The 17698-nt window shown below is 42.3% G+C and overlaps 1 protein-coding gene and 1 pseudogene across 1 annotated transcript in view; one reads left to right on the top strand and one right to left on the bottom strand.

Annotated features, from left to right (window-relative positions):
- CAMK2A (calcium/calmodulin dependent protein kinase II alpha) overlaps positions 1–16434 on the top strand; it is a 152884-nt gene extending 136450 nt beyond the window's left edge. Inside the window, exons 15-19 of the mRNA XM_066613330.1 lie at positions 757–805; positions 3125–3200; positions 5452–5546; positions 6399–6627; positions 10296–16434. Of these exons, the coding sequence (XP_066469427.1) occupies positions 757–805; positions 3125–3200; positions 5452–5546; positions 6399–6627; positions 10296–10299 (453 nt within the window). The 3' untranslated portion in view covers positions 10300–16434. The remainder of the gene's footprint in view (positions 1–756; positions 806–3124; positions 3201–5451; positions 5547–6398; positions 6628–10295) is intronic.
- Positions 9771–9886, bottom strand: LOC136643238 (5S ribosomal RNA; annotated as a pseudogene).
- Positions 16435–17698: the final 1264 nt, after the last annotated feature.

The raw sequence follows: 17698 nt of genomic DNA, 5'->3' as shown, positions 1-17698 counted from the left end.
CAATCAACCTGCTTTCTGGGATTGTGTGTAACACGTAAATAAGATTGGTGGGATGAACTAGTAGAGTCAAGGCTCTGGTTCAGCTGCCACAGCTGTTGTGATGAGAAACTCAGAGAGCCAACGACTCCCTCTCTCGGCATTAATTTGCGTACCAGCTGGCTGTTTATGGAAGGGGGTGTGTGTCGGCCTTTGGTGGTCCGTGTGGCTGTTGGAAGCCTTCTCTGTTTTATTGTACATTTCTTTCTTCACTATGCGGTCAATGTGGTCACTTTCACTCCTGCACAGTCCCCTCACTCTCTCATCCTAGCTCCCTCTCTTTGTTAATTTGTACATTCCGCTCCTGATTGTACAGTCCACATGGTGTCTTTCACTCCTACACAGCCTCTCTTGCCCCTTCTAGTTTTAGTTGTATGAAAAGCTCCCATTACTATTGGATCTATCTTTGTACCGCTGTAGCGTACTGTAAGAAAGGTGAATCTATTTCTGAAGGATTCGTCATGGTCAAACCTCTTGTTCATTCATGATTAGAAGATGTAAAAATCAGGGCAAGTATTACAGTTGCAAAGCAAGAGCTGTGGTTACCGATTAGTACTTTTATCTGATGCTTATCTAGATTTTGTCCCTTTGCAGTGTTTGGTGCTGTTGGGTAGCACCTGGGTAATAGGTTACCAAATTAACAAGTTCTTTATGGGAAAAAAAAAATCAACATTTAAGATGGGTCTTATTTTGCTCATTTCCTTTCTGTTCTTTGTCCAGGAATCTTCAGAGAGTACAAACACCACCATTGAAGATGAAGACACCAAAGGTACAGTTATAGATTTGGGCAGAAAAGGTACAGAACTATACCTGAGGGATACCTTCTGTAGGCATGACTTTTAATGAATCCTCCACTGTGAATTAAGATTTTGCCAACAGGTTATCAAGACTATGAACCCCTAGGCAATTCTCAGATTTTTCTGGATTCTACTAGATAACCACGCCGATATTCTGTGGTATCTGTTTTTGCAGTGTTTGAGTTCACTTCTGCCATTCTGCCGTTGAGTTCACAACGGCCATTTACTTGTTCCTTCTATCTTCTTCATGTTTCTTTGGAAGTATTTTCTCTTACCATTTTAAAGAACCATAGGAAAGACTGGTTCCTGTAGCTTGACAGGGCCACTGTTCCCATAATAGCCTGGGAAGTAATTTCTCTCTGTTAATTTGTAAAGTCTCCCCCAATGAAAATAACTCATCTGCTATGGAGAGAGACTTTGGCCTGACATTAATGTTAATTTAAGCTTTGCCTCATTAGAATTAACTCGTGAGGGAAAGGCAGCAGTATGGTGTGTGTGTGTGTGTGTGTGTGTGTGTGTGTTGAGTGGTGAAAATTAATACTTAAAGTGGCAGAAACTCTGCAGACAGGAGAAGGCTTCCCAGCTTCGCATACATTTTATTAACTACTTTCACTCCTTAGCATACGAAATTAAAGCCCTGTAGTTTTAGCAAGCTTTTTTGGAAGATCCAGTTCATTGAGTGTACTGATGAATTTCTGACAAGTTTCAGCTCTCTGCAAGTCCAGCAAAAAGTAAATGTGAGGAATCAGAACAGAAGATGGCCTTCCTGAATTGTCTGTTGTCTGGTTGTTTTCTAGGTAGTTCAAAGAGGGAAAAGGTTTCTTGTTCAAAACAAAACAGCTAGCATTATTTGAAGGCAGGTGAAAGCAACACAAGGAGCTAACTTAACTTTTATCTACATTCCTTTGGCTGAGAAAAACTCATAAAGAAGCTGTTTATGTTAGCTGAGTTACAACCTACAGATTCTTGAGAAAATGATCCAGCTGAGACCAGTAGTCACTATTTAATGTCTACTGTTCAGCCGTGCAAGAATAGCAAATCATCTGGTAAAGAAGGTACAAACCTTGGATTACAATAAATTCTTTGTGAGGGTTTAGGGCCTAACAATACATAGCACGCATGTAACTGAGCCCCAACGAAGGAGAGCAGCTTAAAGTGCAGCTTGCAATTTTGCACAACTTTGCTACAAAAGTTTTGCTAGAAGGGCTGCTAGCGCGCCTCTATGGCACGCTAGCAAAGATTGCCATTCCTGCCCCCTATCAGCCGGCAGCAGTCGCCTGAGGGGGCGGGACAACTGGCTAGATCTAGTGCGCAGGCGCTAGATCTAGCTCAGTTCGTTCCTGGAAGCGACGCGCCCGCCCGCCCGCCCGCCCTGTAGCTAGTCTGGGATTAGCTGGTCGCTCTCCGGAGGACCGGGTAGGAATTTTTTGAGCATCATCTGATTGGCACCATGATGGTGTTTGTTTTTGCCTACCTCAGACTGGCTATGGAGCGCGTTTGGGTCTGTAGTATATTTTTCAAGCCCTGGTCACTGGCGGTAGAAGTGCGGGGGGGGGGGTAGGCTGAGGACCTTCTCGGTGTCCAATCTAAGTTAGCAAGGACAGGGGTGAAACAGAACCGCTCTCAAGATGCTTGACCGGCTCGGGGAGGCAGGCTGGCTAGCCCATTGTCTGAACTTGGGGGCCTTGCAGGGGTGACCTGAAGGCATAGCGGTTCGGCTAACTTACCCTTTTCGGGTGACGGTGAAAGGCGGGCTTAATAATAATTGAGCTATGCCTGGAGTCGGGTGGACGCCCTATGAGATTGGGGGATGTAGACGGCTAGTGCCGTTTCCCCCACTTAGAACCCCGCACTTGGGATGGGTATTGTTTACCCTGTTTTTGCCTTGTTGTAATTCAATAAAGTGGCCCATTTTAGTCCCATACCTGTTGTCGGCTGTATTTATTTGGGGAATGCATGGTAACATCTCATTCAGCCACCATCCTTGTTTCTATTATTTCAGCGAAAGGTGTCCCCCCCCCCCAATTCTTTCAAACATATTTTCACAGAAATAAGAGCCAGAAATTTGCTCTTTTGAAAGTGAATGCTGGGCACTTCAGGCAGCTGAGCTTTGTACCCACTATTACATCCTGTACTATTTCTGAGTTTCTCAGAATTGCAGCATACATACAGCTCTGGAAATATTCTTTCTCCCAGAAATCTCTACCATTCTTCTGCCCTATACTTTGTTGCTTACTGCCCTTTTACATTCCTTGTTTTCACTCTCTCTGTTTTTGTTTTAAACCTGACAGTACGAAAACAGGAAATCATTAAGGTGACGGAGCAACTGATTGAAGCAATAAGCAATGGGGATTTTGAGTCCTACACGTGAGTGTGCCCAGTGGGTGTTTTGGCTTTGAGGGGGAGGGGGAAGAGAAAACTTCTGAGTTGGCCCAGTGTGTAGGACAGAGGTTCTCAACAAGGCTTCCAAATGGCTTCAGCTGTGAAAGACAGCGTGGTGCCCGTTGTCCAGTTTTGAAATGTCAGGTTGCCCGGAAGGTAAGCAAATTAATGATTTCTTTTCTGGGTCTACAGAGCACAGCTAGAGATGTGAAACTTCAAGAACTTATGTTTTCCATTTCTTTGCTCATACAAAATCACAATATCATTGTTACATCCCATCATAATTAGAATAGATGGATTTCTTTAGCCATTTGGACAAGGGTAGATCAGAGCTATTTATGTCAAGCAAGCATAGGCCTGGATTTTTAGCTGAGAGAACAAATAGCATGAATATACTGATGAAGAATCTAAGATACTGAGCTTGTATTTTCTTTTGTGCACAAGGAGAAACATAAGACACAATCAAACAAAATAGGAGCTTTGCAGATAACCAGCTAGCATGGTAAAGGAATTATATGTAACTCTATACAGGTTGGGCATCCCTCATCTGAAGTGCTTGGGACCAGAAACATTTTAGATATTGGGTTTTTCTGTATTTCAGAATACTTGCATATGCATAATTGGGAATGGGGCCCAAGTCTACACACAAAATTCGTTTATATTTCATATATCCCTTAGGGCACAATCCTATCCAGATCTACTCAGAAGTAAGTCCTATTTTGTTCAACAGGGCTTACTCCCAGGAAAGTATGGTTAGGGTTGCAGTGTTATACATATAGCCTGGTGGTAATTTTATGTAATATTTTTAATAATTTTGTATATGAAACAAAGTTTGTGATTTTATATCTTTAGGCAAAAAAGTAAAAAAAAAAAAAAAGGCATGTTGGCGCTCAAAAAAATTCCATATTTAAGAATATTCCATATTTCAGAATTCCAAATAAGTGATGCCTAACCTGAACCAGCGTTTCTCAGTGTTTGTCCCCCACCATGCCATGGTCCATCTGTTGAAAGTACCATCTGAAGTAACTGGTGATGACGTTATCACCAGTTACTTCCAGATTGGGAGGCCAGACACAATGTGACAAACACTGGTGAAAGGCTCAGGAGAGACAGGAAAGCTTATTCAAGCATGTGAAAAGCATACACTGGAGCTCTTCCCACCAAGTCGAGTCTCCTACTGCTGCTTGTTGGGTTGCATTGCTGGTCTCACTCCCAGGCTGCAGGGGTCTGCCAGAACCAAGCGTACCACCGGACACAACCTTAAGTGCCACTTGTTGCTCTATATACATATCTTTGTAACTTCTCATGATGGCTTTGGAAAGTTAGCATTTTGTGCTAACCTTCAGGCAGCCCAATCCTGAGCTGCCCAGTGTGCAGGGCTGCAGGGGCGCCAAAAATGGCTACTGCTGAATCCAGTGCGCCCCAGGAAGCTGCCACCACCTCCTCAGGAGAAGGGGACTTTCATCCCCTTCCGCTGGGTAAAGCGAATAGCCCCACAATGGGGCTACTCAATTCTACAATGACCCAAAGGTTGGCGTAGAATGAAGAACCTCTGGTGGAGCGCCTCCCTCCTACCCCGCTCCTTCCCCTGGCCTGCCTCCTCCCTGCCCTCTCTTCACCCTCCCTCCACCTCACCCCGCCCTGGAACACCTCCTCCTCACCTCCACCCACACCCACATTCCCACCTACCTCTCTGCTGTCCGGTGGTCTGCACGACCGCCAAGTAGGTCTGGTGCTCCACCGGCACTAGGGCCTGCAAACCTGCCTTATGGCATGTTTGCGACAGTGTGCGCTGGTGATTGGGCCCTAAAACTGCAATCCTATGCACACTTTCCTGGGAGTAAGGTCTATTGGACTCAGTGGGGCTTACTTCTGAGTAGACATACATAGGATATTTCTGTAAGACTCCTAACTTGTACCTGCTAACTGGCAAAGAGGCACTTTTTCAAGGTGTGCTCCTCTTATATTTAGCAAGGAGAGAGTAACTGTGTTACTGTGATGTCTTTGTGAGACATTAGATTGTGAGCCCTTTTGGGACAGGGAACCATTTAGTTATTTGATTTTCTCTGTAAACTGCTTTGTGAACTTTTTTGTTGAAAATAAATTTATACAGGTATTTATAAATATTTATATTTATATTATTATTAATAATAAAGATAATCGGGTAATTTTCCTTCTCTTTGCCTCATACCCCTCCCCCACACCCTTCTATCTTTCTTTCCCTGGACTTCTTCAGAAAGATGTGTGATCCTGGAATGACTGCTTTTGAACCAGAAGCTCTTGGGAACCTAGTGGAAGGGTTGGAATTTCATCGGTTCTACTTTGAAAACTGTAAGCACCCTCTACCCTCTCAAGAGGCCACCTCTTTGCTATTTTTTTTTATATACAGTCATTTTAACAACCTCTTTGAACACTATCCAGTCTCTCACAATAAGCTGTATGAATACCTCCTAATGAAGTACTGTATATCTGACGCCCTATGTAGGGTCATCTAGCCTATCATTCACTCCCAAATTATGGCTGTCAGGAGTTGAAGGAGTCCCTGGATGAGAAATGACGTCCTATAACCATTTTGGTTTATAATAGTTGATAGACCCAACCAATTTATGGTCATAGTTCAGTGGTAGAGCATACACTTTGTATGCATAAAGTCTGAGGTTTAAGTGCTGACATCCCCTGTATGGAAGAAAAAAAAAAGGGCTCCAGTATCAGAGCTGGAAAAGAGCCCTGCCTGAACAGCCTAGTCTGCTGGAAAAGAGCCCTGCCTGAACTGCTAGTCATAGTAACAGTGCTAGACAAGATTATCTACGACCAACGCAGCAAAAGTAAACTATGTCTGTTGTTTGTATGTACTCAAGGGCAAAAACATTCCCAAAGTTTCAAACCAAATGTTAAATGATTGAAGTGTAAGGTAGATGTTTTCATTTTGTCATATAAAGTGGTTCACTGACACCATTTCTGAATTTATAAAGGGGGGCTTTATCCTGCCTTGACCTTGGTTGGAACATAAATTCCTATGAAATATGCGTAGAGAAACACATCGCATACTTTCTCTTTCTCGTTGCCTGCAATGACTTTGTAAAGACTACAGGAGATCTCTCAGTTGAAAAAACCAGGATTTCATTGACTTTTGCCTTGATTGCAAACTGCATTGTTTTCATTGACTTTTCCTTTGACCCATAGTGTGGTCCAGAAACAGTAAGCCAGTGCACACTACCATCCTAAACCCACACATCCACTTAATGGGAGACGAGTCTGCCTGCATCGCTTATATCCGCATCACACAATATGTTGACACAAGTGGGGCCCCACGCACCGCACAGTCTGAGGAGACCCGAATCTGGCACCGTCGGGATGGCAAATGGCAAATTGTGCACTTCCACAGATCTGGAGCACCTTCTGTTTTACCACAGTAAGTCAATGTCAGAGCACAGAGCAAAGCCACCTCAGGCAATTAAGGACTCTTGGCATACCAATGGAAATGGAGAATTCATTTTATATCATGTGTCAGTGTACAAGGTGTATGAATAAACGAGGCAGTGCAAGAACAGTTAAGTCAAATTTAATGCCCTTACCAACTTACATCAGTTGGTGTAAAAATATTTGTCGTTAATGTATTGTAACTGCTCAAAATTTTCTGGAGATAACTTTTATGTAAATGCTGTCATAGACATAGATGATTCAGGGCCCAATGGTGGACCTGCGCCAGCACAGAGTGTCAAAATGTGTCGTAAAGCACATCCGTGACACCCGGAGAGGAGTGAGCACCAGCGCAGGTTGATGCTGAGTCTGACACCAGAGGGATGCCGCCCGGACCATGGTACGAGCTCCTGGTGACAACGAGGGCCTTGGAGGTGGGGGGAGGCATTCCAGGGCAGAGGAAGGCAGGGGAGAAGGGGGTGGACTTGGCGGAGCCCTGCAGCACTATATCCTAACCTCTGGGTCGGTCTGCAAAGCCCAACACTGAGGTTCTCAAGTCTGCACTGGCAAAATAGCTAGTGCAGACATGAGAAACCCCATTGCAGGGCTTGGGGCTTGCCCCAGGAGAAGGGGATGAGAGTCTCCTTTCCCCGAGGAGACCCCCAGCAGCCCTGATGGTGCTGCTGGATGCAGCGATACCCATTTTGGCGCTGCTTCCTGGCAGCGTTGCTGGGGATAGGATTGGGTTTACCCCTTGGCTTTAGACAAGGATCTCAAAACATTTTATCTTGTTTTAATTGTTTTTAAGTGTTTTGTATTTTTAATGTTTATTTGTTTCCTTGTATTTTAACTTGATCGTTAGCCGCCCTGGGTGCCCTTCAGGGTGAAAGGCGGAATACAAATCTAATAAATAAATAAATAAAATAACCATTGGAATTACACCAACAGTTTCTAAAGCATTCATGTAAGATACAGAACTATCCTGTGCATGTTAACTTGGAAGTAAGTTCCAATGAGTGTGCCCCCAGGTGATTATGATTTGAATTGGAACCTCGCAGCAGAAACCTGTACATGTTTACTCAGAAACAGATCCCACTATGTTCAGTGGGCTTATTCCCAGGTAAGCATGTATAGGATTGCAGCCTTACAGCCCACTCCTAAGCTGCCCAGTGCCCAGAGGAACAGCAGCACTGAAATGGCTACCGCTGCATCCTATGGGAACCATAGCAGCCACCAGAGTCTCCTCAGGGGAAGGAGGCACTTGTCGCCTTCCCCTGGATAAGAGTGAAAGCCCTACATTGGGTCTCCTCCAGACTGCGCCAGCTTTTTACCGGTGCAGACTGGAGGAGCTCCATGTCAGGCTTTTCATCCTGACACGGAGCAGAGGATCTAGTGGAGCAGGGCTCTGCCAGTCCCACCCCCTCCCTCCCTGGTTCCTTCCCCTGCTCCGCCCTCCCCCCACATAGGATTGCCTTCCTTCCTGCCCAGTAACCCTGCAGTGCCACCTGGTGGTGCACCTTACTGCAGACTCTCCTCTGGCATCGACCTCCTGGCACTGGGCTCAGCAACAACTGGCCTAGAGCCACCACTGGCACTCCTTGCTCTTCTAGTTCCATAAACGTGTTGTAAAGCACGTTTACGGCACCCGGTGCATGCGCTGGAGTTCAGTGCTAGCACTGGGAGAGCCTAGGATTGGGCCCTTAATCGTTTACGAGTTTTACAAAAGTACATTATTGTTTTTCCTTTTGCTAAAACACAGGTAAACCTACTAAAATAGTAAAGACCTTGCTATGTGAGGGGCTAAGAATGAACATTCTTAACATTCATGAAATAATAGGATCCTAGTGACCAGTTCTTGCAAAAAGAGCAAATTTGATTCTCTCTCTTGGACCCAGTTCACAAGTTCCTTTTTTCATGTGATGATAACACAATATAGTGATTTCACCATATCAGACTTCTATAGCAAATACTGTAAATTTGAATAGTTTGGTGATGATGATAACTGATATTTATCATACCAGAGCAAACCACTGAAGAATATGCAAGGGACAAACTTCTGTAAAAACTGGAATCGAAAACTGGAATTCTCTAGAAACAGTACCTAGTTTCCATGTAACATTTAGGGCCAAACCACACATTGCCTACAACATGTGTTTTGACTTTTTCCCCCTTTCCTTATAACAACATGCAGGGTGAGAATGGGGGCTTTAATACTTTGTAGTTAGCATTGGGAGTGCAACCCCCACCCCATGCATTTTCTGAAAGAAAAGGGCTCTTCTTATGTTCTTAAAAAAGTTTCCTTTAATGCCACAGTAAATATGTAGTTTAGCCCTTTGTGCTTCATTGAGGATTGAGGTTCCCACACTACTCTTCTCCTCCACATTCATTCTTTTCTTGTGATCTTACCTGACTGTCTGGATTCCTTTCTCTGTAAAGTAGATCACATCCTTAGAACTTCATGTTAATTAACTATCACTTTGCTCCATAAGAAAAATCATTAAGCCATTTTTTTGCCCAATGTTGCATATACGCAACAGGAATAAACTGTGTACACCTGTGGACTGGGCAGAAATGGGGGTTAAATTGGATTAGAATATCGTCACAGAAAGTGAAAGGGTAGAGAGAGACATTAAGCTTTTATCAGTCTTTAATTTAAGCTCCTGGATTAAAAACATGGGAAACTGCTTGAGTAATGTTAGAAGTATGCATTATTTTTTAGCTTTTAGATGGACAAGCATTCAGACATGCAATCTCTCACCTGCAGTCCAAGAATGATACATGAATTGATCATTTATTTCTGCTCTCTTGTAATGAGATTGCAAGAAGGTTCTACTCCATATAGGCATCTCTGAAATTGAGCAGAATATGAATTAATTCATTTATAGTTCAACCCGGTGCATGTCTGCTCTGAAATAAGTCCCACTGAGTTTAAAGAGATTCCCTAGTAGTTTTGTAGAGGGTTGCAGCCTTATTGTATTTATGTATTGTCTCTTTATTAAAAAATAAAATGTCAGAGGCAATGTACAAAAAAACCCTAATCACTGGGTTCAAAAATTTTGTCTGCTGTTGCTGCTTCCAGATCTTGCTGCAGGCTTAAATGGTTGGCAACCTTCAGTCTCGAAAGACTATGGTAGAAGCCTACAGCACCCGGTATTCCCAGGCGGTCTCCCATCCAAGTACTAACCAGGCCTGACCCTGCTTAGCTTCCGAGATCAGACGAGATCGGGCATGTGCAGGGTATTGCTCTTGCCTGCTTTTTCCATTTATTTAGGCTCTTCTGTTTTCTCTTTCCTCCATTCATGCTCCTTATGTAGCTTTGTGGTAGCAGTTGTGGAGGGAATGACCAACTCAGCATGGTTCACCTTGAGTGCCCTTCATTGGATAGAGATGCGGGATATAAATAAATAAATAAATATTCACTTCCTCCACTGGATGCCTTTGTCACCTTGTACGACTCTTCATAAAAACCCTCCCCCCCCCCAAATAACCCTCTGCAAGGTGGATACCAATAGATGTGATTTCCTAGTTGTCTGTGAAGAAGAGTCATAGGCCTTTGCACAGATGAGAAGGACAATGATGGAGTGAGCTGGTTACTTTGAGTCAGATGTAGAAAGGACAATTGTGATAGAGTAAAAAGCCATTTCCCTTTGTGTTTTTCAGCTGAAGCATCAGCCGCCAAGGCCAGGTTTCTTACTGCCTCACCTCAAAGGGAAGACCCCCTTCTGTCCTTTATCAAGGGAACTTGGCTGCTGACTCTACTATTTGGTTCTTGCTGGAATTCCTTTCACGCACCGAGCTCCTCACCAAAATAAATGAGAATTAATAGATGTTACTTCTTTCTGTTTCACTCGCTCCATGTTTGCCACTTTGTGCCGTTCTAGTAACAATAGGGCACGCGCCAGGCCCACGTCTGCATGAAACAGCTTTCTGTATAAAAGGAGGAACCAATGAGCAATAGCCTGAGGGGTAGCCGTCAACCCATATTGGCCCTAGATTTTGTGGACCCACCCTCTTTAAAAATATCCTCACAATTAACCATGTTCCTCACAGAGACAGAATTTGACATCTGTTTCATTCTCTACTAGGTCTTCTGAGGAGTGAGGGAAAGGGGGGCATGTGGGGAAGGTTCAAACTGTCCTATGCCAGTGGAGGCTTGGCAGCAATCTCCTTTCACTGGTAGATTGACATGCATGTAATGCAGAGTTCTTCCTCCAATATTCTCCAATAGTCACAACTTTGCTGCTTCTGAATACCTTCTTTGCAGCATTAAGCTGAAACCTGACAAGCATAAAGTTTAAACCCTAGCAAATGTCTGCATGGGGTGAATATGCTGCTGTTCAGAACGGTGTGTAAAATAGCACCATTCATTTTTCTTCCCATATAAGTTTTCGTAACTTGACGAGTTGTTTATGACAATTTGAACAATATAGGTGATCATTCCTTTCTCAAGTGATTTTTAATTCAGTGACAGCTATCTCATAGCATGAGGCAGTTTCTGCCACCATGCAGTATACAACCTGAACTTGTTTTATTCCTGCCCAGCTTATTAACAACCTCCTCCAGTGCAGGATGGTTTCGCCCTGTAGTTAATTCAGTTTCTTTCTTTGAACTGGCGTTTTGCTCCCTTACCTACTGCATTAGAATCATGCTTTCCCTCTGCTCCTCCAAGACTTGGTTTTATCATCAAACCAAATAAAATAAGCCCAAACCCTTTCCCGTCCTCTCTGCTATTCTCCGCATATAGAGCTTCAGGAAATTTGATAGTATTGAAGATGCTGGCGCTATGGAAACAGAACTGCCCCCTTCCATCTGAAAATATAAAGAGAAGCCAACGCTTTCCAGCAAAGAAAGAGAATGCAAGCTTTACTAATGACACTTTGAGGCGCTGATTATGCTTTTAACAAACAAAATGAAACCTTTCGCTATCTCTTGTACTTTGAGTGCATGCCTTTTTATAGGAGAAACAAACCCCTTCCGTGTTATTTCGTAAATGGATTTTGAGTATTTGCTGAAATGGATTTTATGTAATACCTAAAAAATTGTTTGGGTTTGTGGCTGATTTTTAATGAAGTTAGGGTGGGCTTAATATGTTATTGTTTACATTTGGAGTTATTATAATAACAAACTGTTATTGAAAGTGCAAGAGATTAAAGAAGCTAGTGGTGCAGGAAAGATTTCTGATGTGGATTTGGGGCAAGCCTATAGAGATCTTTATGGCATAATGGGACTCCTTGTAGTATAGTATATGCCATGGTAAAGTTGGGAAATCAGAATTGTGCGTTCTAATGGAACCCAATGGAGACATTTCCATTTAGGACATTTCCAAACTGGGAATCCAAGGACTGTGTCAGCTTTAAAAGCACATTCAAGTCAGGAACTTGAAGGAACATGGGAATGAGTCCTCCTCAAGCCTGTGTATTTTTCTGAATGTTAATCAGTGTGTCTCTGATGCCACTGTTGTGTTGCTTTGATGGCATACGGAGGGCTGAACAATTTCTGTTTTTGGCATCATCTTACCTTCAGTGCAGAGGCATGAGAAGTGGGGTGGCTGTTATTTTTTGGTTGTCTTTCTGTTTTCTTGTTCCTTTTTATTTATTTTTTTTAACTTTAAAGATCTTTGCTCTTTGATGTGAAATTAACTACAGTGCACTTCTACTACCAGGGGAACTTATAAATGGCACTTTCTTCATTTGCATGACATTTAACTTTATTGACAGCTATGTGTACTTCAGAGCAAACAAAAATGCTTGTTTAGGGACAATAGCAACAACAAAAGGGGTATACTCTCTGTATAACTTCTGAATGGTGTAATTTTGCCTTTTCCGTGGTTTGAAGTGCTTAGCTTGCCATCTCGTAAGGCAGGGTTGATGCCTGCCAATATACAACCTTGTTTGCAAAATGCAAGAATAATTTCCCATTGGAGCTGAGGGGAAGAAATTGTAATGATTAAGGATACAGGAGGCCCATTTGATAGGATTCAACTGATCCATTTAATAATCTCTGGACCAGTTGATAAAAAAAGCATAGCATGATTGGATCATTGGAGTTATGTCAATGGAGTTAAGTCAATCCTCAGTGGAATTATAAAGGGAGGATATATGCTCCATGCTCTTTCCTTAAAGAAAGACTTTCATGCTAGGGAAGGCTTATCATGAGAACATGGACTTTATCATAAGAGAAGAACATGTTTTTCGTGAAACTACTTAAGTTTCTGGGAAGATCTTTGGCTTCATTATCCTCTCCTACCACCAGCATTTAACATGATCATGGTGGCACATCTCACCACTTTTTGTCATGGTATCCATTTTTTCAGCTGCCAATACTCACATATCTTAATCCTTATGCTGATCACTACCTTATGCTGATCACTACCAAGTCTGCTAGCATAGCCAGGTCTTCTGCTCTCCAAGGGGAAAGTGGTGTGATGGAATAATCCTTTGGAGTTGAACATCAATGAAAATAACTTCTGCCATGCAAGCCTCTGCCTTGGTGATGAATCAGAAATATTTGTCACTGCTGCAGAACCTAGACACTCTTCCTATTTTGGGCTGTGACCTGTCAAATTGATTGGGCTTTCACTTCCAGAATCTTTCAGAAATGAGTAGCCGCTTTTCTCTTTTCTACCCACACCCTCTATCTAGCATTACCCTTGACTGGAGGGGGAGGGGGTGGTAGCATCAATCCTATATCCTGTATGAACTTTGCTCAGTTCCCACTCAATTATAGTGAACACAATAAGGCACCTAAGCATTTCACAGAGAAGCAGAACCCCAGCAGAGCTGCTGGTTCAGTTCTTTTAAGTCTTCCAGTAAAGAGGGAAACCTGACTGACAAGGCATTCCAGCTCCTTTTTCTGCCCACTCTATCTGATTAAGCACCTGCACTTTAAGAGGGGTCCTGCTTCCAGGGATATGTCTTCATGACCCCTTCATGCATTGCTCCTCCATTTGTACGGTGAAACTGTTGAACCCCTCTCTCCATACTTGCTTAGCTCCTGAACTCCATGCTTTCTCTTTACCCTTCCATATCACCATGCAATGGCTGTAGCTAATAACACTGCCTTTCGTGACTTCCAAAATAAAGGACACCAGCACTTTCTTTCTTATCAGCCAGGCCCTCTAGACCTTACATTCATCAATCCTAATAATGGCCTGTTTTCCAGCAGGAGCCCATCATCTTGGCTAATGTTGTAATTCTTCCAAGTGTGATTCTGTTCCATAGGTTAGAGGAGCCAGTGATTTGGTACCTTTCTGGGGGCCAACTACATGTGACATACAAATGTGTATAATAAGGCATTTTTATAGCTCTTTCTGAATGTGGCGCTTTATGCATATAGGCACTCCCCGACTTATGTAAGGGTTCTACATTGAGATGTATGAATGCCCTTGGCCTTGTGTCCTTAACAGACAGGGGAGAACAGCATCCACACCACGTGCACTGCTTACAGGACAAGTTGAACTGTAAGTGGTCTGCCGTGCTTGGCATCATGGCTCCGCCTTAGCTTGGTAGAGGCCAACTTCTCAATTGAGTGAAGAGAGATGCTGGTATAGAATGTGTTTTACACGCTAATCACCAGGACTCTAGCATCAGCCAAGTCAAATATATAATGACATCATGCCTGTGAGAACAGAGGCATATGACCCAAGAGGCAATTCCACTTCACTTTGATAATTCCTTTCCAGTGCCAAAATATTTGGTAGCTTAGGGTGTACCCAGGCTGGCTAATGTTGTCATGATTGGTCTGGGGAAATACTGCAGAAAGGTTGCACACTTTATCATGCAATCCATCTTAATTCTGTACCATTTGGAGGTGTGTTTTTTTTCCCCCTTGGGGTGTGAAAACAGGTGCTAATCCTCCCCACCACAACGTCCTTTGTTTATATTTGTTCAAAAATCTCATAATACCTCTTATCTAGGGTACTGTGCTGCCCCACCCCATACATTATCATGGCTTTCTTTTTTTGTACATTTGTACCCAGTCACCAATGAAACCTCACCCATTTCTTCTTCTATGATTCTTTCAGATCCAGTCCTGCCTCAGCGTCTTCACAATTGCACATAAATGTCTCAACAGTCCCCTCCCCCCTTTTGCATACTAATTCTAAATTACTGGTGAATTTTCGAGTGCACAGCTGTATTTTTGCATATTTAATTTTAAAAAACCTACAGTCCAATGCTATTCCCCCCCACCAAGGCAATGGCTACTGTTGCTTCCAATGGGGGGAGTCTGTTGCGGAGGTCTCCTCCTCCCAGAGTAAGCCTCCACAGCATGGGAAGGGGTCTACTCAAACCTGTGCTAGCTGAGTAGCTAGTGCAGATCCACATGGACCCGTGCTGTGGGATTGGGTCTGGGAAGGGGGTTAGGAGGAGGTGTGGTTTTGGCATGCCAGCTACTCCTGCACTATGTAGAACAGGACTCCCCAACCATATGAAGCCTACGGATGTCATAGGAATTCTGAGAAAGGATGACAAGCACCACTACAAAATTGCCATTGAGGTGGGTGAGGCCAGATACAAAATGAGATCTCACACACTTGCACAGTATTTCACCTGTCCTTCCATAGACATGCATTTACCTTCTTACCCACTCACCGATTCATCCCTTCAGCCATCCTGTCATCCTCCATAGCCCTCGAGGGAGAGAACTGCTGTACCATCCCTTCTTCTATGGTCTGTACAGTACCCTCTTACAAATGAAGGTAGAGTGGAAGCTAGACAGTAACTGCAGCACCAGGTGGGTCCCACCAGACATCTCTCTGGGTGCATATGTGCTCGCAAGAACCATATTGGAGGATGCCTGGTCTAGAACTAGGGTTAATGTGCACAAAATCTGTTTTGTCATCTCTCTGTAGCTGCACTAGATAACACCCATATCTGGAAATTTTCAAGATGAGTCTGTCTATACCTGTATCAGGGTTCATTTATGTCTACTGGATTGGACGCTATGTTTGGATTATCTTTTCTAATCTTATGATGCTATAATTGAACACAATTGTGGAGGAATTTATTTGCTTGAATATCGAGTCATATTAATTACTTCCCAACTAAATACCAGACATTAATTTCTAGCTATAGATGAAGGTAAGAATTACATGGGTTCCAAAACAAAATGATCCCTAGCTAATGCTTTCTGCTACACACTACAGTTGCCACTATGCTGGTGGAATGGAAAGAATATTCAAGCATTTTTGCAGACAGAGGGCCCAATCCGATCCAACTTTTCAGCACCGATACAGCCGCAATGCAGCCCTGAGATGAGGGAACAAATGTTTCCTTACCTTGAGGAAGGCTCTGTGACACCCTGACACCCCCAATGCAGGATTCAGTGTGTGTCCTGTTGGCATGGCTGTATTGGTGCTGGAAAGTTGGATAGGTTTGGGCTCAGAATGAGTCTGAAGCAAAGTCTCCTATAATCATACCCAGCTTCCCACCTACCAGGGAATACAGGTGGTCCCTTTCTCCTCCAGTCATCCCACATGTTATCTCTTTTCTTAGGATGGGTTTACTTCCTTCTCCTCAGTTCTTGCACGGCTGCAAACTAGCCACCTTTTGTCCTTTTTTGTAATGTAAAACCTGTGAGAAGATGAAGTTCGGGATTATTTTTTTCTAACTGTTGCACAATTTTAGGGCTTTTTGTAACTTGGGGGGGATAAGCAGGAAAAAAAAAGTTAAATGGTTTAAAATGAAACTATAATTGTATATAGACACACATATATAAATATATAAAAATGAAATCTCTATGGAAATATTTATTTCACAGGAATGCAGCAAAAATTTAAAAAAATATTAAAAAGGGGGGGGGGGGAAACAGCTTTGTACTGTAAACAAATACAAGCTCCAGAGAGTGTCCCTCTCATGTTTGTTAATTTGATGTGGCTGGAATATTCCAAAATCTTTTGGTATCTTTTGTAAGTGAATCAGAACTGTAAAGCGGTGTGACCGTGTTGGATACTTTGTTCCAGTTTTTTGAAGCTGTAGCTGTGAACAAGATGATCACTGCTCAAGTTTATGCTATATTTTTGTGGGGGGGAGGGAGGGGATTGGGACTGTCAGTTTTATTCTTGGTGTTTCAAGTGCAATAAAATAGCTACAAACGCCTGAGTATGGAAAACACTGATTCTCACTAAATGACTCCTGCTCTCATTTCTTTGTGGTGCTTCTTCTGCCTTTGAGATCCAGAACACAGGAAGACACCAGGCGATGGGAGACTCACTTCTGCTTTCTGACTCCATTTTGCAGCCTGTCTACTGCTCTCTTTTTCAGCTCAAGGAAAAGATCAATTTCTTTTTTTTAATTTTTAAAAATAATTTTTTATTAATACACACAAACATACACTACAAACACATACTCCACAAACAATAGAGGTTGCAGGACATCATCTACCAAATTATTTAATACATCATTCTACATTCCTAATCTGCTATTCTCCTACTTTTAACCCTCATTAACCTAAAAAATAATAGAAAATAACAAAAAAATAGAAAATATATAATTATCTCTACATACCCTATATTATACTTATATAATATATATACTTCTTATACTTTCTATATCATCATTTCTACCATTCCTGTTTATATCAACCTTCTAGACTCCTTCCAATACCTAACATACAAAATATGTTTTATTAATATATGTTGCTTTATATGATATATAAAATCCTTATCTACCTTTCCCTTTCTAAAAATTAAACATTATTTTACCACACTAATAACCATTTTTACTATCTCTAAACTTAACATCCCCAAGTATATTTTCAATTCCATATATATTTTTAACATACAAATTTAACCGTTTTTGCTATCATATCATTCCAAAGCAATCTCAAACACTTTATTTCCAATTCTAATTCTTCTAAATTAACCTATAAAATACTAACATATCTCTTATCTCAAATATCAAAATATCTACCAAATCATTACTCTATTTTGAATATCAATTCTTATCTCAAATTCTGTCCACTCATCTTAATATCTTACATTTCTTCCATCTCTTTTTCCTAGTAAACTTCACATAAATCTCCACAATTGGTGCTTTAATAAATGTCCTTGTTACTTCCATCAA

The sequence above is a fragment of the Tiliqua scincoides genome, chromosome 2 (assembly GCF_035046505.1).
Source record: "Tiliqua scincoides isolate rTilSci1 chromosome 2, rTilSci1.hap2, whole genome shotgun sequence".
In the NCBI taxonomy this organism is placed as follows: domain Eukaryota; kingdom Metazoa; phylum Chordata; class Lepidosauria; order Squamata; family Scincidae; genus Tiliqua; species Tiliqua scincoides.
Note: the sequence above shows the minus strand (reverse complement) of the source record. Positions and strands in the feature narration are given on the sequence as shown.